Source organism: Syngnathus leptorhynchus, chromosome 9 (assembly GCF_054491065.1).
Source record: "Syngnathus leptorhynchus isolate UIUO chromosome 9, UIUO_Slep, whole genome shotgun sequence".
In the NCBI taxonomy this organism is placed as follows: domain Eukaryota; kingdom Metazoa; phylum Chordata; class Actinopteri; order Syngnathiformes; family Syngnathidae; genus Syngnathus; species Syngnathus leptorhynchus.
In genome coordinates, this window is record NC_141203.1 from 7202095 (window position 1) to 7227145 (window position 25051).

The 25051-nt window shown below is 41.2% G+C and overlaps 3 protein-coding genes across 6 annotated transcripts; 2 read left to right on the plus strand and 1 right to left on the minus strand.

Annotated features, from left to right (window-relative positions):
- Window positions 1-3526: 3526 nt before the first annotated feature.
- Window positions 3527-12941, minus strand: cckbrb (cholecystokinin B receptor b). Of its 2 annotated transcripts, XM_085920514.1 has the most exons (6): window positions 12815-12941; window positions 12597-12728; window positions 7777-8028; window positions 6754-7015; window positions 6066-6193; window positions 3527-4191 (listed from the first exon to the last, which is right to left on the minus strand). In XM_085920514.1, exons 1-6 carry the CDS (start codon window positions 12822-12824, stop codon window positions 3647-3649), a joined length of 1329 nt encoding a protein of 442 aa, XP_085776640.1. In that variant the 5' UTR covers window positions 12825-12941; the 3' UTR covers window positions 3527-3646. The 2 variants fall into 2 exon arrangements, with proteins under 2 accessions (XP_085776640.1, XP_085776639.1); XM_085920513.1 differs by having other exon boundaries at window positions 12597-12935.
- Window positions 12942-15339: 2398 nt separating this feature from the next.
- Window positions 15340-17258, plus strand: rsph1 (radial spoke head component 1). Its single transcript, XM_085921095.1, has 7 exons — window positions 15340-15505; window positions 15627-15740; window positions 15906-16011; window positions 16086-16176; window positions 16324-16459; window positions 16668-16739; window positions 16810-17258. Exons 1-7 carry the CDS (start codon window positions 15455-15457, stop codon window positions 17041-17043), a joined length of 804 nt encoding a protein of 267 aa, XP_085777221.1. The 5' UTR covers window positions 15340-15454; the 3' UTR covers window positions 17044-17258.
- Window positions 17259-17449: 191 nt separating this feature from the next.
- On the plus strand, window positions 17450-22173 carry pdzk1 (PDZ domain containing 1). Of its 3 annotated transcripts, XM_085921094.1 has the most exons (9): window positions 17475-17501; window positions 17662-17749; window positions 18631-18840; window positions 18919-19132; window positions 19328-19660; window positions 19734-19930; window positions 20491-20727; window positions 20795-21067; window positions 21909-22173. In XM_085921094.1, the coding sequence occupies exons 3-9, from the start codon at window positions 18634-18636 to the stop codon at window positions 21960-21962; spliced, it is 1515 nt and encodes a 504-aa protein (XP_085777220.1). In that variant the 5' UTR covers window positions 17475-17501; window positions 17662-17749; window positions 18631-18633; the 3' UTR covers window positions 21963-22173. The 3 variants fall into 3 exon arrangements, with proteins under 3 accessions (XP_085777219.1, XP_085777220.1, XP_085777217.1); XM_085921093.1 differs by having other exon boundaries at window positions 17450-17749; XM_085921091.1 differs by having other exon boundaries at window positions 17662-18840.
- The last annotated feature ends 2878 nt before the right edge of the window (window positions 22174-25051 follow it).

Below are 25051 nucleotides of genomic sequence, written 5' to 3' on the forward strand. Positions count from 1 at the left end.
AAGCATTTGTAGACAGTTGTCACAATAAAGCACACTTTTCACAATGTCACTCCGTTCCAGAAAAGACAACAGTCACATGAATCTCTGCAGTGTTACCATGATGTGATGTCATGTCAAAGCCTGAAGCAAATTTGCCATTTGGTCCCCAAACAACACTGACCCATATAAATACATTAGGGATTAGAGAAAATACTGACAGCGTACAATCAAGCGACGTTTAATGCAAGGGTGGCCTGCCAAGCTGGACAATTCAAGTGGACATAAGTGTGCCCCTCCCTCATTCTTCATGTCGCCTTTGGCAGTAACAAGCTGTTTACAAACATGGCGCACTATCGGACGTATCGCTAAAACACTTCCTTCACACAGCGCTACAAAACAAGAGAATGCGTTACGTACCTACAAGAGAGTTTTACGATGCACCGTATTTATTACATCAAAGACAGATGAGCAGCAACGCATGTTATTCGTGCATGAAAAGCTCTCGTGTCTCCGTGTATCCTTGTTGACATTTGCTGTAAGCTTGTCACTCTAATTCCAAATCCGCCTCGGAGACAGTGTACATTTAAACAATGCCCGAATGCGTGACTCTCATAAGACACGGCCTTTAATCTTCATGGTCTTACCATGCACCACGTGAATGAAATTGTCTGTACAGCAGTATAGTTAAGGTCCTCCATCCATCCTCCTCGACAAACTATTACAGCTTTAATAAATGATTCTCTTCATATATCTATGTTAATGAAAAAATATAAATTAGCACTATACGATAAAGTTAGTACTTTCGCTGTGGTCCACAACGCAGCAAAAACGGTATGTTATTTTACACACATTATGCCTTCTCCTACACTTCCTGCATTATTGTTTGCTTTAGCCTAAATAGTCGTGAATTTTCCTCTTCTACTACAAAATATATTTTAGGTTTGAATAAAGTCTGCTTGCTGTGATTATTTTGTTTGCTGACATTGCTCCAAGCGTTATTTTATTCAAACCAGAGGTGCTTCTCCAAATTGCTTTTAAATGATAAGACAAGAAGAATGTTGTTCTCAATTCATATTATTTGGCTGTTCAAACACACAATTTAGGACCTCAAACTATAAATTATATTTCAGTGTATTTGGGGCAATAAAGTTTGGGGTATTTTTTTTAATCCACAGATATTAGGATTAAAACCCAGTCCAGACTGCAAACGTAATTTTGCTCTTCTTTTTCCTTGCTTGCAGACAGCATCTTTATCATTCACTTGCAATATTTCCGCAAACAGCACTTGTTTCATTTGTCAGTCATACGTTTCCGCAAAGTACGCATTTTTTCCCAGAGGAGCGGGATACAAAATGTTAAAAGGAACAATTGCCCTCATCAAGCCTGGTGATCAGAAATTTGAAGTGAGAAATCAATCATTTGGTGTGGTCCTCATAGAGACAAAGGTCGGCTTTAACCAACAGCATAATAATGACTTGCCACTCCATAAAAGGCCATTCATTGCCACATGACTGATTAGTATCTGAAGAACATCATCCATCCATTTTTTTAGATCCCTTATCCTCATTAGGGTGTGCGGAAATTGTGTGCTGACGTATATTTTCCCATTGGAAAACTTATTTGGAAAATAAAAAAGGAAAATTATTTTTATTTTTATTCTGCCGATGCGGCCCAGTACCAAATCAATCGCTCGATTTTCAAAAAAGGGATAGATGGACATGCCCAACTCAATGTATTGTGTTGATTTGCCTTCAAATCCCAGCACAGTTTGCTCGGTATGGATTTCACTATGGTAGGAAAATGAGCGACACTATTTGCTACACCAAATTTAATAAGTTGATGTCATTATAAGTGGCAAGATGATGAGCCGGCGTGTCTGTCAACAACCTTTTGTGACACCGCAGGGAAATTATTCTCACTAAGATCTCTGAAGAAAAAAAAAAGCTCTCTCAAGTGTCAGTCATAAACACAGTCGCTATTGGATTCCTATAGTTTTCTATATACAGGATTTAAATACATATGCACACAATGTATTTTCCATTACAATGCCCTCTTAACCTGTGATTCCTTTCAGAAGTAGTTTATACTCCAAGCAACCATTGTGGAGCCATCATTAGTGATAACAATGAAAGTCATGTTAAACATTATTCTGGCAGTAATGATGAAGCTGGCACATTAGTTCTGCAGGGATATGGAGTCTCTGAAAAGTGCCTGAACTTATATACAAATAATTACATAATACCCTTGGTGCCACTGTTAGAAGGCTGCTGCCAACTTGCTGTTACAGGGAAAAACAAAAATACTCATTATCAGAAGTCCCAACCACGGGGGGGAACATTGACGTTTTTCCTCTTATTGTGAAAAATCATTAACAGTGGATGCACATATCATTTGTTATTAATAAGAACATGCAAAAAAAAAGCATTATTAAAGGTAATTTGGGCAAATTTGTTGTTTTAGAAATGCAAATTAAACTTATTGGCCTTCAAATTAATCAGTAGCCATGTGCCAGTCCTAATGCTATATTAGCCAGCACCAAAATAATAACCAAATATATATATCACATCAATAATCTGATCATCAATTGCTTGTAAAAGATTAAGAAAGTGCAAATTGACACACAATTATTTTTATCATCGGTGAAGAGATTTTGGCAGGCACGAGCCTGATGGTGGTTAGAATAGGGTATAGCAATTAAGTGAGTAATAATCTACTAATTAATCAACAATATTTTTGATTTAGTGATTAAGTGGGCCCTGAAGCGATTGAGGGTAAATGGAGTGCACTAGTTGGATGAACCAGCAGAGGCGCTGTTGATTCACTCAACTAGTTTCCTGTCAAAGTACTGTACCATTGGTTTCTTCACTTCTTGTTTAATACCAAAGGGTGTTTTCAATCATTTGCTGAAATTGATCTCTCCAGATCACAGTTGCAGATTCCATTTCTTATTGTTTAAACTTTCTTCATTTTTTTTAAATCTACATCAACGCACCTTAAGTCAAAGTACTGACAAGGACAATATTAACAAGCAGGCACTTATTCTACAAGGCAGTTGAATGTGTTTCGGTGTAGTTCAAGATATGCTCACCAATTCTATGTATGCATATATACATGTTTATAAAATTGGGGGTGACCTTCCATCCTATATCTGCCCTGTACTAAGCAGTCTCTACATAAAGAATCAAAATTAGAGCTATCAGTACCAAACTGACCTTCACATGGCACAGAAAGTAAAACTATTTTATATGTATGCCTATATTTATTCATTTGGGCGTTAAGAGTAGACTTGTTCATTACTATTTCACTTCTAAATTGTTTCTTATTTTTTTGGCAAATCTAGAAAAGCTATGTATGAAATCAGTGTCGTAGTAGCAGTCAGTTCATTTTGGGATATGACAGCTGGCCGCATATGTCGCCCACGCTGTAATTTGTACAGCCCTGATTTAACACCTAAGCCAGCGCTTTCATTTTCTGTGTGTTTTAGTTGAGGTATACACTGTTCATTGAGACACTGGGATTTTTAATACGAGGATTTATTTTCTCACAATTATGGAATTAAGATACTATATCGCTACATTATGTCAACTGTTTTCACTTTGGCCTAAACAAAGCAGATGTATACCGTTTTGTCCTGGGAACTGTCTGGTCCAGATAGGCACTTCCTCCATTAGCCACAGCAGGTTCCCATGGTGCTGACCGTTGTGTAACTAAACTTGGACATCGATGGTCCCATGGCCATAACGTCCTCCTCGTTGTCCCTAGGCCCACGGGAGCGATGGCGACGGAAAGGAGTGGCGCAGCAGGAGAATGTAGCAAGCAGAGCCTTCCGGAAACGGGTGTTCATGAAGCAGTAGATGATGGGGTTGACGCAGGTGGAGGTGTAGCTCAGCAAATGGATAAAGGCGATGGGTGTGCCGGAGAGGACTTTTTTGGCCGAATTGTCGTCAAACGCTCGCCATGTGTTTGCGCAGTACAAAGGCATCCAGCACAGAAAGAAGAGGACCACGATCACCACCAGCATGCGGATGACTCGCTTCTTGGCTTCCAGCTTGGCTTCCGATGTGTTGCTGCGTGGCCGGTCGGCCTTGGGCGTCTTGACCGAGGCGGACATTGAGGACATTTCCAATGAGTAGGGACGCTGGACGTTGACATAGCAGCCATCACCGTCATCGCTGCCGCATGACACTGTTGCAGTCAAGCCATTCTTCACATCTGTGTTGAATAGCAAAAAAGAAATAACTCCTTAGAAAACAATGTAACAATTTAAATCTTTTTTTGCATTTTCCATTCTTCTTCTACAATGTCTGCCTACAGTTGCCCTGGTTACCATCAAGGCTCCACAGTGCGAAAACATATTTGATTATGTTTGCCAGTGACTAAGACCACTAGACTAGACGAAATTGTGTGCTGCCCTGCAGCATGGTGGCTATTTTTGTTTTCATTCCACAGTGCTCAGATGAGAAATGTTCAGATTAACTCACTTAACCATCTCCATGAGGAAATTGACAAATTATTAATACAATGACATACGTATTTGATTAGAGACCGTGGATCGTCGAAAGTCATACGCCCTAGAAGTGAGGATCTCAAATCTCTGAGGGAGATGTGCTCATCTTATTGTTTACAATAAGAATAGAATCTTAAATGGTACTGAATGTACATGAGCAATACAACTTTGGTACACAAATATATTTTGCTAGGGGGATGTTAATTTAAATAAAATGCAGCTGCAAAAATTTGAAAATCCAAAGCATCCTATTTGTCAGTCAGACCTTTTCGAAGCGTGCATTTTTCAAATTTGCCTCAGTCACATACATATACACACACATACATATACATATATATATATATATATATATATATATATATATATATATATATATATATATACATATACATATATATATATATATATATATATATATATATATATATATATATATATATAGGGCGGCTCGGTGGGGCACTGGGTAGCACGTCCGCCTCACAGTTAGGAGGGTGCGGGTTCGATTCCACCTCCGGCCCTCCCTGTGTGGAGTTTGCATGTTCTCCCCGAGCCCGCGTGGGTTTTCTCCGGGCACTCCGGTTTCCTCCCACATCCCAAAAACATGCTTGGTAGGCCGATTGAAGACTCTAAATTGTCCCTAGGTATGAATGCGAGTGCGAATGGTTGTTCGTCTCTGTGTGCCCTGCGATTGGCTGGCAACCAGTTCAGGGTGTCCCCCGCCTACTGCCCGATGACGGCTGGGATAGGCTCCAGCACGCCCGCGACCCCCGTGGGGACTAAGCGGTTCAGAAAATGGATGGATGGATGGATGGATGGATGGATATATATATATATATATATATATATATATATATATATATAGCTGAACAGATGGAGACGTTCATGCCTGCAGCTGCCAACCAATTCCATCCTCTGACATTCTTCTCTAGTCTACTCTCAATCTCAGACCCTCTTGTCAGGACACTGACAGTTACATATACCATCTCATCATCCACATAACGGTGAGGCCTCTAATAAAATCCTTACAGTCATAATTGGATTCATTTTGGAAAAAAACAAAATCATGCAGACTGACTGCTAATGAAATGAGGTCCAATATAAAAGCTCAGCCACTGTCCCTAAGGTATTCCTTTGAATATGTGCTTATTATTTTGGTTATAGTGGCACCCAACCGAAAAAGGAAATGGAAGGCTCGTGCTGTCGTCATAAATATCATTGTAATTATTATTGCATATTGTGGATGGAATTACTCTAGTCGACTTCCTGATGAGGTCATCTAACATCATCATATATGTCAAATAGCTATCGAGTTGACTCTCACATTCGAACGCTCCAAAATGTTGTGTGCATTTACGTTTATGCTTCAAAGAGTGTAACTTTTGCAACTCCCGAGTCCAACTGACATTCTTCATGAGTACGTCCATTTTTTTATTGGTTGGCATAGTAATACTGGGCGATGGTGAAGCAACGTTTTGATTATACCTATAGCACATAATCCTACATTCGCTCATTCTCTCTGACAGCCATATTACCCTTGAGGAAAATAACTTTCCGTCATCTGGATTCTATATGTCCTCACCTGTAGGATCTTTTTTGTCGCCCATCTCAAATTGAATTCCTCTGTAAAGCTCCCTGGAGATGAGTCCATAGGCCACACTCATCACCACCCCAGGAATGGCAAAGAGCATAAGCAGCAGCAGGACGTACCTTAAAGGCATAGGGAGACAATCAATGCAATTTGCCCACTTGCATCAGAGAGGTCGACACCACGACAGACGCAGGTAACCACAAAAGTGTTTGTACCCAGCAGACAGATCTGGGAACATGGAATATGAAAGCGTTCTTGAAAGCACACCAAAATCATCTTGATAAAAATGTCATCTGCTGCAAAATGAAAGCATAATATTGACCTGTTTCCCCAAAGTGATTTTTTCCCTTTGAAATCCAAACAAAGATGACAATCTGACATGAAACAAGTACTGAAGCTTATTTGGAGGCGGCTGCGCGCTCCCTGCAACACGCATAATAGCGGGCTTTGCATTCTGATTTTGTTGAGTTTCCAACAAAGGCCCAGCCCGAATTTGTAATGTTTTTTTTCTTTAGTGGGTACTTCATTATAGACACGAAAATATCTTATTTACTTTGTATTTCACAGTAGCATTTTTTCTACAAACGTATAGCTATACATATCACTGATTCACCCGTGTACAATACAAATATAAGAATGATGATTGATTGATTTTGCAGATTTTTGCAGCTGAACTCACCAGGATTGCTCGGCGATAGCGATGGGCCACTTGGAACGACACATATGGGCGGTGGTGTTGTTGCGCCCTGGAAAGGAGTCCAGGCGGCTCACCACCGGATACGGGATCATGACGATGAGCGCCATCAGCCATGTGGCAGCAATTACTCGATAAGCATGGGAACGAGTTTGCCACACCCGGGACCTCAGAGGGTTACAGATGGCGCTGTAGCGCTCAATCGCTATGGCAACCAGGCTAAAGGTAGTGATGCTCACTGATATACCTGTTGACAACACAAAGTGTTATTTAAAACCACAGCATCCATTGGTGCTTATCACTGCTGAATTTTGGTCCATTGTAAAAAGCACCTTAATGCTATCTGCAATGAAAGTGACAACAGAACCAGTGACGAACAAAACAAAACAAGACGGAGAGGCAGGGACGGATATCTGTAGAAGAGGAAATCATGTTGGCCTCAGACACTGATCCCATCTGCCTTTTCCCTCCTGACAAGACCAGACGGGAAATTACTCTTTACATCTTGTATTCGCGTACTTCAAAATGCACATTGGGATTGTTTGTTTGGATGTGTTAGTCACAGGTGAAGTGTGTTGTCAAGCCCAACTCGCCCACGAGAAATTGGTAGAGGGCAGTGGCACAACCTTTTGTTCCACTCCTAAATAACGGAATTATTCCAGTTATGCAAGGCCATATTAAGGCCCACAAAAAAAAAAATGAATACGTGTGCTCATATTCCGTTTTTTTAAAAACGGTATAAGGATCTGAAAATTTCAGAATTTCTAATCTGATAATTTGGTCATATAAATTATATTGGAATAATTTGCAAGTAACACTTGTTTTCTTGCTTATGTTCTTTGGGAATGAAGAAGTTGATTTTTTTCAAACCGTAATCATTAAGCAACAATAGAAAATATTGTTTATTTCTTGCCAAGTGACCATACTTCAGCAGTGGATCAAATAATTATTCACCCTCACTGTATGTTTTTTTCTCATCTTTTTCCCTATTTCCTTAACCCCTCTCACCCATGAGGTAGGTCACTATCTTGCACATGATTGCGCCAAAGATGAAGTCCTTCAAGATGCTGGGGATGAGGGTAAAGGGCATACAGAATACGGCCATCATCAGATCGCTGACAGCCAGCGACAACAGAAAAGAGTTGGTGACGGTCCGCATGCGCTTGTTGACCGTCAGCACCACGATGATCAGCAGGTTTCCAAACACGCTCAAGAAGAAGATGAGCGAGTACAGCAGGATCCTCAGCATGTGGTTGTCATCTAACGCATACAAACACACACAAGCGGTATGACTTCAGCTTTTTCAACACTGAGCTTCAAATGATAATTTGGGGCATCAATTAAAGCAGAGGATTGTTTCATTGAGAAAAATACTATATTTGTATTTACATTTGAGGTGTGGGTTTTATATTATTATTATTATTATTATTATTATGGGTGTGAGTTTTTACATATATATACTATATATATTTATTTATAGATATATATATATATATAGATATAGACATAGATATAGATATATCATATATACATATATATCATATAAAAAATATAATATCATGGAGCATCAAGTCATGTCCAGTATTCTGCACTCACTGTTGCGTATCTCCACTTCACCCCCTGCTTTCATACAAGACTTACTTTTCCACAAGGTAGCCAACCGCTGCTACTTTGTGAGGCTCAGAGGCACCCAAGTGCACCCAGTCGGAGTGGTGGGTGGGGTTGAGGGGGCTTATGTCATCACCAAAATGTAGAGCAGTATGTGCAACCAAAAGTAATCGAGCCTGAATACACAAAAAAATAAACCGTTTCTTATCTCTGTCCTGTTTACCCATACACCCATACCCAGGAGAAGTTTTTTTGTCGATTGCATGACACATTTGTGGGAATTAAAACACGCTTGTGCCAAAGTAGGCTCGTCCAACAAGGATGTCGCATTTGTTTAGATTGAGAGGTAATTACATCCTCATTGATTAATTCTCGGAAACTGAATTGTCCTTATAAAATTGTTCCTTGAGGGGCAGTAACAGCCAAACACACACATGAATAACAACCACGTTTCCTCTCTTAACCGCATGAGGTGCAAATTGTATGTGAAATGCACAGATGGCGGAGGCTGGGCAGTTTGCTTATCAAAAAAAATTCTGGTCCAGGTGAAGCTTTTTGAAGACATCAGCAAGAGAAAATTTGGACTCACTGATAGTGCCACTAGTTATTAGTATATGCAGACAATCAATGTTGTTGACAAAGTACTGTCTAAGTTATCATAAAGAATTTTTATTATTTGTATTCTCCCATGACAGTGTGACCACAAAGTAGCCTCCCGTGATTAATCTTATGCCAGTGGTGGAACATATGGCTGCTTGGTGATCACTAGCAACTAAAAACCTGCTTGGCCTTCGTTTTTTTTTTCCTGCATGCTTGAACAGTATGAAAAAATGTGCCGGCAGGTGATTGGATAGAAACAATGTTGCTTCATTAGGTTCTCTTTCCGCCATACTGAACAAAATATGCTGCCCGGGCTTCTACCTAATCGAAGCCAATTAGCTTCCTTGTGTGCCGCCTGGCTGTTGATAACTCCTTCAGCACATTTACATGAATAGGTGGCTCAGGAAATTCTCAATCGCTCCTCTGCTCAAAGATGGTGGAATAAATAACATTTTGTATTTGCTCCATTCACTGGCGCATTGTTTTATTCTTTACTTTGCAAACATAACAACAGACAACAAGCACAAGACTAATTATGTCATAATGATGTTGGCGTGTCGCCCATGTTCATGTTTACCTTAATGAAAATAAGTGCTATAGAAAATGGATGGGTGGGCTTATATTGTCTACTAAGCAAGCAAGTAGTTTTTGATTTAAAAAAATGCATGCTTCATTGAAACTTTCTATTTTATTATTTGAATAATTTTAATCTGTTGTCTAACTGACAACCAAGACAAAATGTACCAAACCTCTCGTGCAAAGTTATTTGAGATTGACTCCGCTGACTAGGACACGAGGATGTGTGGTAAATGTTTGTAGCTCTTTGTTTTATGTTATTATGCTCAAATTATGAATCAACCAGCACTATGAAAACAAAACAACTCAACGCCATCAACTTTTCTTATTTTCATCGAAACCAAGATTAATTGTGTGCAGAGATTTTTATTAGACACGCATTTAACTGGTGGCAGAGTTCATTATCTGGCCATGAATATTTAACATTTAATCAGCATTTCTCATTCAACAAATCTGACATTTTACGGACTATGAAATATTCTCTCCCCGCGTGTCTGCTATGTATGCAGCACGACACTTTCTGGTGCAGTTGGCTCTTGTGTCAACGTGGCTATCAAGAATAAAATAATAAATCTGCCCTTGCTCCTGTAAGGCGGAGGTATTGGTAAATGTCACCGCGAATGTCTTATCCGGCGCTGCAAATGTCACCTCAGCTGTGTCACTAAGATCAACCGCAAGCCACAACAGTTGATGAAAATCTCAATGCGGTGACATAATGCTGCTACTGGATGGACCTTCTTGCACCGCTTCTAATTGAAAACAATAGTTGCACTTGCATTGTCTAATGAGATCACACAGGATATTTAGAAAATATTTGCCTTTAGGACTATAATTTTAATGGAACAATGATCATTACAGTTTTTAATATTTTGGCTGACGCTGACATAGCTAACAAACTTGCTTGTGTAACAACACCCACCTGAAATTTTCTCCCAAAAAACATAAATCATTTTAGCCTTATATCGGATATTGTGACTGTTTCATATGTGTCATGACACAGACACAGGGACTGCATGAAATGCTCCAATTGAGGATTTTGAGGTCAATAGTGTGAAAGTGACTTTTTCTCCACGCCATTTATTTTCCCCCCTTTCTCATCACCTACGTAATGCCCTCCCGTTGATGCATGATGAATTGCAATCAGCCCTCATCCTGGATAGCTCATCAACATTTTCATTGACTCGCTAAAGACCTTCTCACTCGTCTGCACTCAACAAAACAGCGATTCAGCCAAACCACTTCAGTTGATGTCTGAACGACTGCCGGAGTGTGAAATAATCTTCATTGTGCTAGTTGGATGTGTGCCTTCAAAACACCTGCACCCCTCTGTTAGAAAAAAAAAGACTCCTAGGTCGCTAAATAAAGGAACAGTTCAAAAACAGAGAAGAGATTTTTTTTTTTAAAGGTGCGCAGTGACAGGACGTATTGACGGGTCTGGAGATAAATGCATGCGTCACAATGCTAATCTTGACTTCACCTCGCATCGGTAATCTCCATAAGTGCAGACCTTGTGCGTAATGGACCCAGAAAAGACACTGGTGGCCATGAGCCGGTGCGGCATCATATCGGGGGTGACTACGAACGCTGACAGCAGCTATGTTTGGTCTGATATTCTCTTGACTTCTTTTATGCAGGCGCGGTATGGTGCCTGAGGGAAAACCCGAGTCTTTATTGAATGTCATACACTCACTGGATATTTTATTAAGTTACTATGAAGTGAGAACCGTTATATTCTTATGAAAATAGATTTGAAAAAAGTCAGACAAACGGGCACTCAATCAAATAACATCTGTATTCATCAAGAGACAATGTTATGTATTCAATTGTTTTCCCAAATGCTCACATACCCTGAAAATCAAACATGTCAGATGACCACCATGCAGCCATGTATGTAAAACATCCTATGGATCGCCCCGATATGCTTGGTATGTCAGCAATACACTTAACTTGTTTAGGGACTTTAAATTACTCATAGTGCTGCGATTAACAGGCAGCTGTACAGAATGCATTCCAACCTTGGACTACCGTCAAATGAGATGAACCAGTGAGACAGGTCTGAGGAGGCCATCAGTAATTTCAACAGTATGTTAACAGACACTCCTAATGAAAATTCTTTATTTCGTGCAGTGACACACCCACACACACACACACACACACACACACACACGCACACACACACACTTCATCAGTAAACAATTAAGAAGGGTCAGTTAAAGAGGTGGGTAAAAATAGCATAAATTGTTTGATGAGGTGGCAGAGCTATGGAAGGTGCTTCATTTAATCTCTTTTCTATCATAAGACAGAATAAACTACTGCAAAATATGGGTTGGAAATGTGTGGCCAGGGAAGTTGAGTCAGAATAATTTTCAACCGAGCAGTTTTACACACTTAAAAACTGCCTTAAAAATTGGACTGAATCAGGGATATGGAGTCACTTTGCGTCGGTCCAGTTTTTAACGCAAATTGGGTTGTTTTTAACCCAGCATTGGAATGCATCTTAGTGATGTAAATAATCACAGTGAAACAGTATTCCTTTCAGAAATTATACTAATGTGATTTAAAATATATATTTTACTACTGTACAGTGTAACCAAAAATTTGAGAAATGCTTAGTACAATTAAGTCGAAACATTTTTCGACATCTCTGACTGACACTGTCGATCAAGGTATAACCATGAATGCTATTGTACTGGGTTGCGCAATGGTTACATGCTGTGGCTGGTCACTGTAAACCACAGGTGTCAAAGTCAAGGCCCGGGGGCCAGATCCACCTCGTCACATCATTTTATGTGGCCCGTGAAATAAAATCATGTCTGTCAACTTCCATGGCCCTCACTAAAATAACACTTTATCAGTAACAAACGATAATTGAGTAAATTAAACATTTTCTTGACATTTGATTTCAAAGCTGGTAAAAGAAGTTTGACACTAAGTTGTCTAGTGCTGGTATTAACTGAATGGTTGTACAGCTGACAGGGTTAATGTCACAGTGCCACGTCTTCTCCATTTAAAAAAATCTGATCAACTTCAGTGTGTTTTCTCACCTTTGGGCTGCACGCCGCGAGGTGTGAGCAGCATGGAGATGTTGCCGCAACTCCGGTTTGAAGCGTTGGCGCTCCCGCCCTGCGCCAAAAAAACGCGCAACGTTGCACACTCGCCGAACGTCTCGTTTGGCCCTAACAAATCCATAATTATTCAATCAACTTGCATATATTAATGAAAAGTTATATGCCCTCAAATTCCAAACTGATGCTGCGCACACTTGCATCCATGCCGTATTTCTTGTCAAGTTCTCAATTGCATGGAGGAGAAAGTAGCTTTCTTTGCAGCTGCTTTTATTTGCGCGTAAAAAAAGGAAAGGGAGAGCCCTGCAAACTGCTACGATGTCATCTCATCGAGTGAATCTCACGGAGGTGAAAGACGTAGTACACTTATAGACTGAGAGAGAGAGACAGAGAGAGAGAGACAGAGAGAGAGAGAGAGAGAGAGAGAGAGAGAGAGAGAGAGAGAGAGAGAGAGAGAGAGAGAGAGAGAGAGAGAGAGAGAGAGAGAGAGAGAGAGAGAGACGTGGGAGGGTGAGACACGTAGGAGGGTGAGAGACTTGGACAGACAAGAAAGAGGGGGGTGGGGGGGCTGCATATTCCCACGTGGTAATTTCACGACAGCCTTCTGGTTGAAGATCCATATATTTTCTCAAGCTACAGCGCCCCATAAAAGGAAAAGTATTGCCATAAGTGATGAGAATTTATGGTTATGTGCGTTAAATCACTCCAGATGTTTAGATAGATTGGCTGGTCAGTGTCTGTTGGGCTGTTTTGCAATAAGTGACTGTTGTAGTATTAAATGCATTTTGTCGCTCTCATGCGGCCACGGTCGGTAACTGCTTCTCATTTTAGAAATATGAGTTTCCTTTCAGTAAGGAGCAGCATGCTGGAAAGAAAGAGAAATGAGATTTATTGATTGGTATTGCACACATTACAAATGCAGAGCAATATGAAATTCAATTGACAGTTTGCACCCTTCCAAGAAAAATGTATCAGCAGTGATGGGTCGCCAGCACCAAGGATGGGGGGAGGGCACAGTGTGGAATCTGAAAGAAAAAAAAACACCTAAAAAAATAACAACGGTAAATTCTCCCTGTGCTTACATGAGTTTTGCAGTTGCAAAATTTCATATTACACGATTGGCACTGAGATGTTTTTTTTCATCAGTAATTAGTGTTCTTGTTAAATGGTGTGACCCCTCTTCTTCCTTTTCTTGACATGCTCTTCTTTTTTCACCAAATGATTCCCGAGCTCGGCACCGCTGCTGCTCACTGCTCCCCTCTCCCCAAAGCGATGGATCAAAATCACATGGGAATGGGTTAAATGCAGAGGACAAATTTCACCACACCCAGATGTGTGTGTGACGATGATCATTGGGACTTTTGAACGGTCAATAAGAGAGTTGCATACAGTAGAAGCATTACCAGCAGGTGGGGGTCAATTACACAATCACTTGCTTCAGTCTGTCCAGTTTCATGGACAGGATATGAACAAATGTACATACTGGCCCTGACCTCACTGAGCTTCTGTGCTGTTGTGATATAACAGCATTAATGTTGCTGTGCTTCCTGTTTTGGGGATGCATGCTCATGCAATCTTATTGACCTAACAAAAGTGCAATCTGTTTTCTACCTTGATTATTGACATATCGATTCTGCATGAATCTTGTTCTTCTGTATAGCTTTTGAGTTGCGGTTCTAAAGTTAGTATGACTTAATGGACTGTCTCCATAGGTGGCCAACGTGTTGTGTTTTTTGAGCAAGACGGGAGCATCTGGTTGGCCTGAATTTTCTTTTTTTTAATGACAGGAAAAGTGGTGGGGGAGGAGGCCCATTATGCACCTCTAATCGTTTTTTTCTCCTGTGCTTAATTGGCTGTCTCAGATAGGTCATGTGTCAAGCCACTTAGCCCAGATAAACAAGTCATGGGAGGATGCCAATCTGGATGAGGAGTGAGATTAGTGCTTCCCCATCGCGGCTGGTAATTACAAAACACGTTGATTACCGCTGATGAAGACAGGTTGGTGTAAATCGATTCTAGTGTGGCATTTTGCAACTGGCATGTTTGCAATTATTCGTTTGGGGCACTGGTGCTACAGTCACCATCACGGAAAAGCATCCATTACCTGGCCGTGGAATTTCAAGACTAATGGAGGCAGTGTGAGGCAGAGCTCAAGAGTATTTGGGGTCCCTTTGCATTTATGGCAGCAATCTCCAAACTGCTCTGATGTATGAATCTGGCACATTCACATAAAAAATGGACTTGAGTGTTAGAATTATTCGATGTGTGTGGGGGGGGGGGGGCATTCTGTGTTATAACACAAGCCGAACCTGAAAATGATACGCAGAGCAGCAAGTAAGCTTAAGGAGGCTAAGGTGTTATTCTTTTCATCAGCAGCTATGCATACTTGTCAAAAGTACAATCACCACGCAAAAATGCTCTGCTATACAGGAATAAAAAAAACATTCATTTTTTTATTTATTTTCATTTCATATGTACAGTATTCAGTAGGCTATATACTGTATGTGTAATAATAATAACAACAATATTACTCGCAAGGACACGACAAGCCAAATAATAATAATAATAATAATAATAATAATATATCGGTTTTATATAGCGCTTTTCTAGGTACTCAAAGCCGCTTTACATAGAAAGTTTCATGCATAATCGCGCACACACGCACACACGCACACACGCACACACGCACACACGCACACACGCACACGCAAAAATGACGTGAACTTCCGGGGTTCAAACTACAGGGGAATCCACGCGCCTCTGCGCCGCTGTTCCTTCCATCACCTTTCTAAATGAAACTTTTATAATTTTTACCTTTAAACGGAAGATTAATAACAATGTCCGATATAGACTCTGACGAGTTTGACGATGAACGCAATAAACTCGGGGTGAGAACTCGAATTTGTTTGTCGCTCGACTGTTTTGTTTACGTTGGTAACCTAGGTGACGCGAGTGAATCGGCAATCCTGCAAATTTCATAATTTAGTTACATTTTGTCATTTGTTCCAGGAATATGAAGGTGACAGAAATGATGCCGGAGAACGACATGGAATGGGTAAAGCTGTTCTCCCGAAAGGAGATGTTTATCAAGGACGCTATGAACGTGGAAAAAGGCATGGCAAGGTAATAGTAATTATCAAATGCTATCATCAAGGATATAGAAAATAAATTGATTTTGCAAACACGTGACCTTTATGTTTGGATGATGACTAAGAAGACAAACTGAACAATCAACTACAATATTCAATTTGTAATCAAAGTTGCTGTCCATGTGTTTTCTTCTGATAGGGCACCTACCGTTTTGTCAACGGAGCGAGATATGTTGGAGACTACCATCAGAACATGAAACATGGACAAGGCATCTTCTATTACCCGGATGGATCCAAATATGAAGGTATGTCAACAAAATCAAACCATATGTGCCAATGACTGTAATTAAGAAATTGTTGAAGTCATCTAATATCACAGGCTCATGGACCGAGGATTTGAGACAAGGCCATGGTGTTTACACATATTCCAATGGGGACACGTATGTTGGAGAGTGGCTCAATCACATGAGGTATTTCTTCTGGGAGTTTGGGGGGTGATCACCTGTAAAAATAAATCAACCTAATTCATGGCAACAGTGTTTCAATCAGGTCTCATGTAAAATGTAACTCAGTATTTTTGTATGACAAATAAATTGCTGACATGTATTTTTATAAAGGCACGGTGAGGGCACCTATCGTTACCATGACACTGGCTCAGTGTACACTGGGATGTGGGCCAATGGCAAGATTGAGTCTGTCGGAGAGTTCATCCACGCCAACCACAGATACTGCAGTAACTTTGTCAACAATAATGTGAGTTCTGTTTTATCTCAATAATGGAAAATTCAGGTGAGGTTACAAACTCAAATGGCATCCAACACTGAACTGTCGTAAAGTAATGCTCACTTTTGAGTGAAACAGTACAGAAAATATATTAACTTGGTGCATGGTCACCACAAAAGAAATATTATTGGTAATTTGTGAAATTAGCTATAATTACATCCTTGTTGTTGTTTTGTAGCCATCCGGTCCAGGAAAGTATGTGTTCGACATTGGCTGTGAGCAGCATGGTGAATATCATCAAATGGAGCAGGTAAGAGCATCTTGAGGAGTAAATACAACAGCAAGGACAGGATACATTTGTAAATATCCTCGCTCCGCAGGACAGGGCCGAAGGAGAGTGGGGCGAGCCGGGCTCCACGACTCTTCTCAAGTGGTTCCCAAAATGTATCACAGGCCTCACGTCAGAAGACGCTGAGGGCGAGGTCACAGGCGAGGCTGAGGTCGACGCCAAGGCAGAAGCCAAGGTCGAGACCAAAGTTGAGGCCAAAGCCGAGAGCGAGGCTTTACCTGAAGCTCCATCTGAAGCTCCATCTGAAGCTCCACCCGAAGCGTAGCCAACAATCATCTACACACTCCACGGTCGAAATTGAAAGAACATACCTGATATGTTCTGATATGATACAGTACATTACACACACTCAAATCCTCCTCGGCCGTCGGGAGACTTCGACCTTGAGCTTTGGATCAAACATTTGTACCTATGTTACATTTATACGAAAATTGTTTTGTGGCATCATACAATAGAAACTTGTTTTCAGGCCTGAGCTGAGTTTGTCTCATCTTTGTCCATCCCAACTAGCTGAGGTGACTTACTCACAGTTACAGAATGTTGCGATCGTGAATCTACCAGAAAATAACATCTTGTCAAATAATACCACATGTTAATTTGACTATTAACTGATTGCTATGTATCACTGCCTCATGATTCTAATGATGATGCTAATTTTTTTAACCACTGGGCCATTTATTATACTTCCAGGTAACAGTTTGAACCGTTTCCAGGAACAACAAGGTAAGTTTCCAAGAGCGTATAGCTTGTACCTGACGTTTGCATTTTTGCAACCTGCGTCACAAACCCAAAGACAACTTTTATAGCTCCAGCCTTCTTACCAAGAACAGATGACATAAGGAGAACACTCCTACCTACCACTGTTAAATAACTCAACCTTTAGGTCCACCTTTGGCCCATCAAAGTTCCTTCGGAGTACATGGAAGAAGACGTGGAGGGGGAATGCACGACGAATAACTCAGCAGTGACAGGTTAGCTCTGACTCTTGGAACGGTGACCGAGCAAAGACGTAAATTGGTAAGTGAGTTGCTCATTGCCCATCTCTTGTGACAGTTGTTGAAAATGTGTTCATTTTCAGGTGATTTTGTTAAAAAGCTCGACTGATCCAACATTCACAAGATTTGTCTTTAGTTTGACTGTTTTAGGCTAGCCATTAGATCATTCGTTTAATTTTTTTGAATTAAAATATGGAGACATCATTGATAATAATTGATAAAATGGTTAATTTGTTGATCATTTCATCACTGTCCAGTAAAAAGCACGTATCCAATTGTTGGGATTGCTAATTTCATAAATGCATTCTGTGGTTGAAATTTGATCAAATCTAAAATTTATACATTTTGTATATAGCCTCTCGCCAAGCTCGAAATTATTCATTCCCAGGCTTGACTGTATATACTCTGTTTTATCGTATATTTATTGCATTAAATTCGACTTTGGAAAAAAAAGTTTTTTTTTTTTTTAATTCAACGATGTTCCACTAAAATTGCAAGAAATGTGAAAAGCATTTCCCGGATAATTTTCCGTCATGTGTTCTTAGCGACCTGTTGATAGTGATTAACCATTGACTGGCACGTGCCCGTCAACGAGCGCAACCGCACGTATTGCCATCCTAATAACATCAGGTGTATGTAAAAACATGGATGACGGTGGCAATATAGTTCAAAGTGCAACTTGTCTTTTCAACTTGAGTCATCACTGAGGAAAGCGATTAACCATTAACTGCCACTTTAAAACTCGCTCGCAACATTAACTTTTTATCTCAACCTTTTTGACCTCGGAATACCTTGCTGTCCAATGACAACGACGCTTAAACGTTCTGGAATCTCATTCTACTGTGCATGTGTGACAGGACATGGCTGGGTACAAGCCAAAGGTGATTTCTCTGACGAAGAGGCCGGGTCAAACTTTCGGCTTCTACTTAAGGATAGAGCACGATGAGGAGGGTCACCTGATCCGTTGCCTGGAGATGGGAGGTCCGGCTGAGCTGTCGGGCATGAAAGATGGGGACCGTATCCTCCGAGTGAATGGCAAATTCGTAGATGGGCTTTCGCATTCTGAGGTAAATGAGACTGCGGTGTCGTTTGTAATTTTAGAAAATCTCGTTTCGATCGCGTACGCCTTTGCTCATTGGAATCAGGTGGTGGAGTTGGTGAGGAGCAGCGGGGCCACAGTCACCTTTCACACTCTGGATGAAGCTTCCTACAAGCAGGCCAAGACGCAGGGGGTCAACCTGGGTGAGCCTCACCGCACACCAGCGGTCAACGGTACCAGCCAGCACGTCCCCAAACCGAGACTCTGCTATCTGGTCAAGTCCGACTCGGAGTATGGCTTCTCTCTTCGTTCAGTCAAAGGTGACCTTACTTTGTTCACAGGATAGCACAAAAAATACCACATCAAGCCGCAGCTGTATGTTTTGAATGTACCACAACAACTGGTTCATGTAGCATAATTGAAGCTTCATTTTCCCATCACTAGTACTAGTTTTATTTGTATTAGAGACATTGCAGATGCACACATCTCCATAATGTCTCTAATACCATATTCAGGTGAGCAGGGCGTGTTTGTGTCGGAGGTGGTGCCGGGCAGCGTGGCGAACCGGGCCGGCGTCAACCTCAACGATCGCTTGGTGGAAGTGAACGGCGAGAATATCGAGTCGTACAAGCACGAACAAGTGGTGGACAAGGTCAAGAGAGCGGGCGAGAGCCTCATGTTTCTGCTGGTGGACGACGAGACTGATCGGTACTTCCGCAACATGAACATGAAAGTCACCTCTCACTTGGCCACGACCATGTGCCTCCCTCACGAGCCTCGCATTGTCAACTTGACCAAAGCACCTGACGGATACGGCTTCTTGCTCAAGGAGGAGGCCAACATGAGTGGTACTGAAGGTTATGTTCTCCTGTCGCCATGGAAATGACTGTGCACTGACCGTGAGCTTGCTTTTGTGTGCAGGACATGTAATCACAGAAATTGACAGAGGCAGTCCAGCGGAGGAAGGAGGTCTCAAGGACATGGACAGGCTGGTGGCTGTAAACGGACAGCAAATGGACATGAGATCCCACGAGCAAGTGGTGGACGCCATCGGGCAGAGTGGCAACAAGTGCTGCCTGCTCGTGGTGGACAAGGACACTGACCTCATGTATGCTCAGGTGAGGTCACCCTCTGTCACACTATTAGGTACATCTGCACGAACGAATGGAATCCCACTGTATCGGCCTTAATAATGATTATGATGTTCACTGTCTTCATTTCACCATAAACATATTTGAACGATACTGTTTTGATTTAATTTATATGATAGCACCTTCTAGCCCTGGTGTAGCACTGTTCTCGTGGTATATAAAGGACTGGTATACTAGTTTGAATATTTTTATATTTATATATTTTACTTGGTTAAAAACAAAACAGTCAGTGTGTATTTTAAAATAATTCAACATATTTAATTTATATTTTTATTTGGTTAAAAAAATCCTAATCATACTCATCCATCCTCCCATGGTTTAAATTTGAATTATTATTATTATTATTATTATTATTATTATTATTATTATTATTTTATTTTATTTTATTTTATTTTATTTTATTTTAATTATCATCAATCAATGAACTATGTACAAAATGGCGGCGACTCTAGTTTCTTTATGGGCCAGTGTATTGATACTTTGTGCTGTATGTATCATTGATGTCATGTATGTGTGTGTCTGCCCAGGGTAAAGTGTCACCTATGCTGTTCTGGGAGGAGAAGAAGGACTCTCTTTCTCCACCCAGTTACTCTGAAGCTATCACCTTCCCCGCCCGGTTTAAGCCACCTACACCCGCTCAGGAGAGGAAGAAGAAGGAAGAAATAGAGCTTAAACCTAAATTATGTAAAATGGAGAAGACGAGTGCCGGATTTGGTTTTCATCTCAACGGCATGCAGGGTGTATTGGGACAGTACATTAAAGAGGTAAGACAATGACAAGAAAAGTAAACAGGTATTTTTGGATGACCTCATCAAAGGACATTCGTCTCAGGTGGTGAAAGGCGGCGCCGCCGACCTGGCCGGCTTGAAGGATGATGACATTGTGGTGGAGGTCAACGGGAAGAATGTGGAGCAATGCACACATGAGGAGGTGGTGGACATAATCCGTGGCACGGGCAATAGGCTGGAGATGCTGGTGGCCACCAAGAATGTCTACGTACAGCTAAATGCCAGAGGGACGCCCATCACGCGTCAGCTGCTTGGCGAGACGTCGCAAGCTCAAGTCCACAGCGAAGATCAGGAGACTGCACCGGTTAAAGAGAGGGTGAGCAACTTTTCAGAACTCCATTTTAGAAACCTGTACTATCATGCAGATGAAGGTGCCTAAGGAAACAATCATTGCTTTCAATCAACGTTCGCTTAGAAATACAGTGGAGCCTTGGTTTTCGACCACAATCCGTTCCAGAAGGCTGTTCGAGAAGTGAATCATTCGAATTCCGAATTATGTTTTCCCATTACAAATAATAGAAGAAACTGTAATCCGTTCCAAGCAACAAAAAAAACGCCTTTTTTAAGCATTTTTTCATTTGCGCATTTTTGTTCGATGGCGCAACTGCAGTGCACCGCGGAACGCGCAACCGTAGCGCGTCGCTGACCGCGCAACTGCACCGCGCTGGTCGCATTATTGTGACAGAGCGATTGCTAAAATTTAGAAAATATTTTTGAAGTCCTGATGTAGTTTCCAAAATTTAAGTGGACCTCAGTGCGCAGGGAGCTTAATTTGGTCCGATCACGCAACCGCAGCGCGCCGGGCGCTCATTGTTGCATTGCTTTCGGAGCGTCTTTGTGTTTTAGGATGGCTTTACTGCTCCCACTTGCTTCCTTTGGAGGCATGATTAGAGTTGATGCAATCCTCAGATTAACGAGAATGTAATAACGAATGGAGTCAGTTGGCATGTGGGTCCTCTCGGCTCATCTCGCGAGGTTCGACAACCGAATTTTGTCCGACATCTGAAGCAAAAAAATCTCGAATTTTTTGTTCGAATAGCGATTTGTTCGAGAACCGGGACGTTCGAAAACCGAGGCTCCACTGTAGCTAAACGGGTGATTTCGATCAACCAGTCACACTAGATATTGATTCGTTCTAAATATTTCTCTATTTGCAGACCTCTTCTGTGTCTTCATCTTCATCTTGTCAAAGTATGGATGAGAGACTTTGAGAAACAACAACGACATGCTAAATGTTCTTTTTTTCCTAACAATCCTTGTCAGTGGATTACAAAAAAAAAGATCTACCGTCAGCACTACTACAATTTCTCACATGACATGTTTACATGTTAAACTTAACTAATTTCAACTGTTTTTTATTTTTTTTTGCAAACACCAATTCCAAGGAAATTCGGATGTTGTGTAAAATGTAAATAAAACCAAGATAATGATTCAGAAATCCGTTTTAACCTATATGTATTTTCATACACTACAACTGCACTCACTACATAACGTTCAAATGCAGGGACATGCGGTCAGAGGAGGCAAGGGAGGTTATAACTCCCCTGCCATCATGAAAAGGGGGGAAAGTTTTATAAAGTCATTTTCCTTTTAAGTTCAATAGTTTTGTATCATTTTGAACCAAAATCACTGACTTTGTATAGTTAATTTACAATCGAAGACGATTCACTCGGCGGAGCCAACTTCCTGTCAAGCCTCCTCTGAGGATTGCATAATCACATGGCTGCCTATGTTTACAGGCTATGCAGTTAGACAGAACTGCTCTCTGTTTTTATGTCCCTGTTTAAGTGTTCAAACACTGTGGCTATATTAACTAATTTCCGTAGTTAAGCTGACATATATAATATCTTGTGTTTTTTGTCATCTGTGACATCGTGTTTCTTTAGATGAACAAAATGGCTTTGAAAAGAGACCTTACAGATCTCCAGTTCAAATTTACAGTGAACAACTGAGGAGCAGTCGTCCATTTATTTTATTTTACATTTTTTTATTTTATTTTTGTTGTACATTTTGTTTTACAATGGAGGATTACATATCCAAATGATTTTCAACTATGGATTTTCAGTCAAAGCAGGAAGTCATCACTAAAGGAAGAGCAACTCCGGAGTTAAAAGGTTTGATTCGGACAACGGGATCAAACAGCCAATCAGAAATTGGGGGTGAGGGCGGGTGTGGCATTTTTCACTTTCCGTGAAGCTTAGACCATGATTTTTTCCTAATGAACTGGTATTAGGCAAACCTGAAAACTTTTCACTTTCACTCAAGCTTTTTTCCTAATGCTGTGGCTTGTGATTAGGTACACCTCATTTACACTTCAATAGGTACACTACACGAGGTGAAAAAAAAAGAATAAATCAATAAGAAGGTGTAGCAAACGATTCGGTGAACAAATCTTTTGAGTGAACTCTAAAGTTCTTAAAACTGGAATGCACACCACAAGTACATAAGAGTACAGACAGCCAAGAGTTGTCAGGTCAAAATAGTCGACTGGTTTGGGAGACGGGCTCTTACTCTGTGAGACCTTGGTTCAATCCCAGGTTTGAATATACATCTGTATGTACTTTTAGAATTGGGACCTCGCTTTGTAAGCGTACGCATATGCAAACATATACAAGTATTTATGTGTAAAGACATAAGGTGGCCCCGCCCCCCATTTTTTTTTTACCTCGTGTAGTGTACCTATTGAAGTGTAAATGAGGTGTACCTAATCACAGGCCACTTCATTAGGGAAAAAGCTAAAGTGAAAGTGAAAAGTGCCACACCCGCCCTCACCCCCACCTCCTGATTGGTTGTTTGATCTGTGACGTCATTTGGACACTCCATTAGGTACACCGCCATTTTCAGGTGTACCTAATCACAGGCCACTTCATTAGGGAAAAATCATGGTCAAAGCTTAAATAAAAGTGAAAAGTGCCACACCCGCCCAGCCCCCCACTTTCTGATTGGCTGGTTGATCTGTGACGTCACACTGACACAGGTGTACCTAATCACTTCATTAGGGAAAAAGTTGAAGTGAAAGTGAAAAGTGCCACACCCGCCCTCACCCCCACTTTCTGATTGGCTGGTCGATCTGTGACGTCAGGACACTCCATTAGGTACACCGCCATTTTCAGGTGTACCTAATCACAGGCCACTTCATTAGGGAAAAATCATGGTCAAAGCTTAAATAAAAGTGAAAAGTGCCACACCCGCCCAGCCCCCCACTTTCTGATTGGCTGGTTGATCTGTGACGTCACACTGACACAGGTGTACCTAATCACTTCATTAGGGAAAAAGTTGAAGTGAAAGTGAAAAGTGCCACACCCGCCCTCACCCCCACCTCCTGATTGGTTGTTTGATCTGTGACGTCATTTGGACACTCCATTAGGTACACCGCCATTTTCAGGTGTACCTAATCACAGGCCACTTCATTAGGGAAAAGTCATGGTCAAAATTTAAATGAAAGTGAAAAGTGCCACACCCGCCCTCACCCCCACCTCCTGATTGGTTGTTTGATCTGTGACGTCATTTGGACACTCCATTAGGTACACCGCCATTTTCAGGTGTACCTAATCACAGGCCACTTCATTAGGGAAAAGTCATGGTCAAAATTTAAATGAAAGTGAAAAGTGCCACACCCGAACAACCCCCCACTTTCTGATTGGCTGGTTAATCTGTGACGTCACTCGGACACTCTATTAGGTACACCGCCATTTTCAGGTGTACCTAATCACAGGCCACTTCATTAGGGAAAAATCATGGTCAAAATTTAAATGAAAGTGAAAAGTGCCACACCCGAACAACCCCCCACTTTCTGATTGGCTGGTTAATCTGTGACGTCACTCGGACACTCTATTAGGTACACCGCCATTTTCAGGTGTACCTAATCACAGGCCAATTCATTAGGGAAAAATCATGGTCAAAATTTAAATGAAAGTGAAAAGTGCCACACCCGAACAACCCCCCACTTTCTGATTGGCTGGTTAATCTGTGACGTCACTCGGACACTCTATTAGGTACACCGCCATTTTCAGGTGTACCTAATCACAGGCCACTTCATTAGGGAAAAATCATGGTCAAAATTTAAATGAAAGTGAAAAGTGCCACACCCGAACAACCCCCCACTTTCTGATTGGCTGGTTAATCTGTGACGTCACTCGGACACTATTAGGTACACCGCCATTTTCAGGTGTACCTAATCACAGGCCACTTCATTAGGGAAAAGTCATGGTCAAAATTTAAATGAAAGTGAAAAGTGCCACACCCGCCCTCACCCCCACCTCCTGATTGGTTGTTTGATCTGTGACGTCATTTGGACACT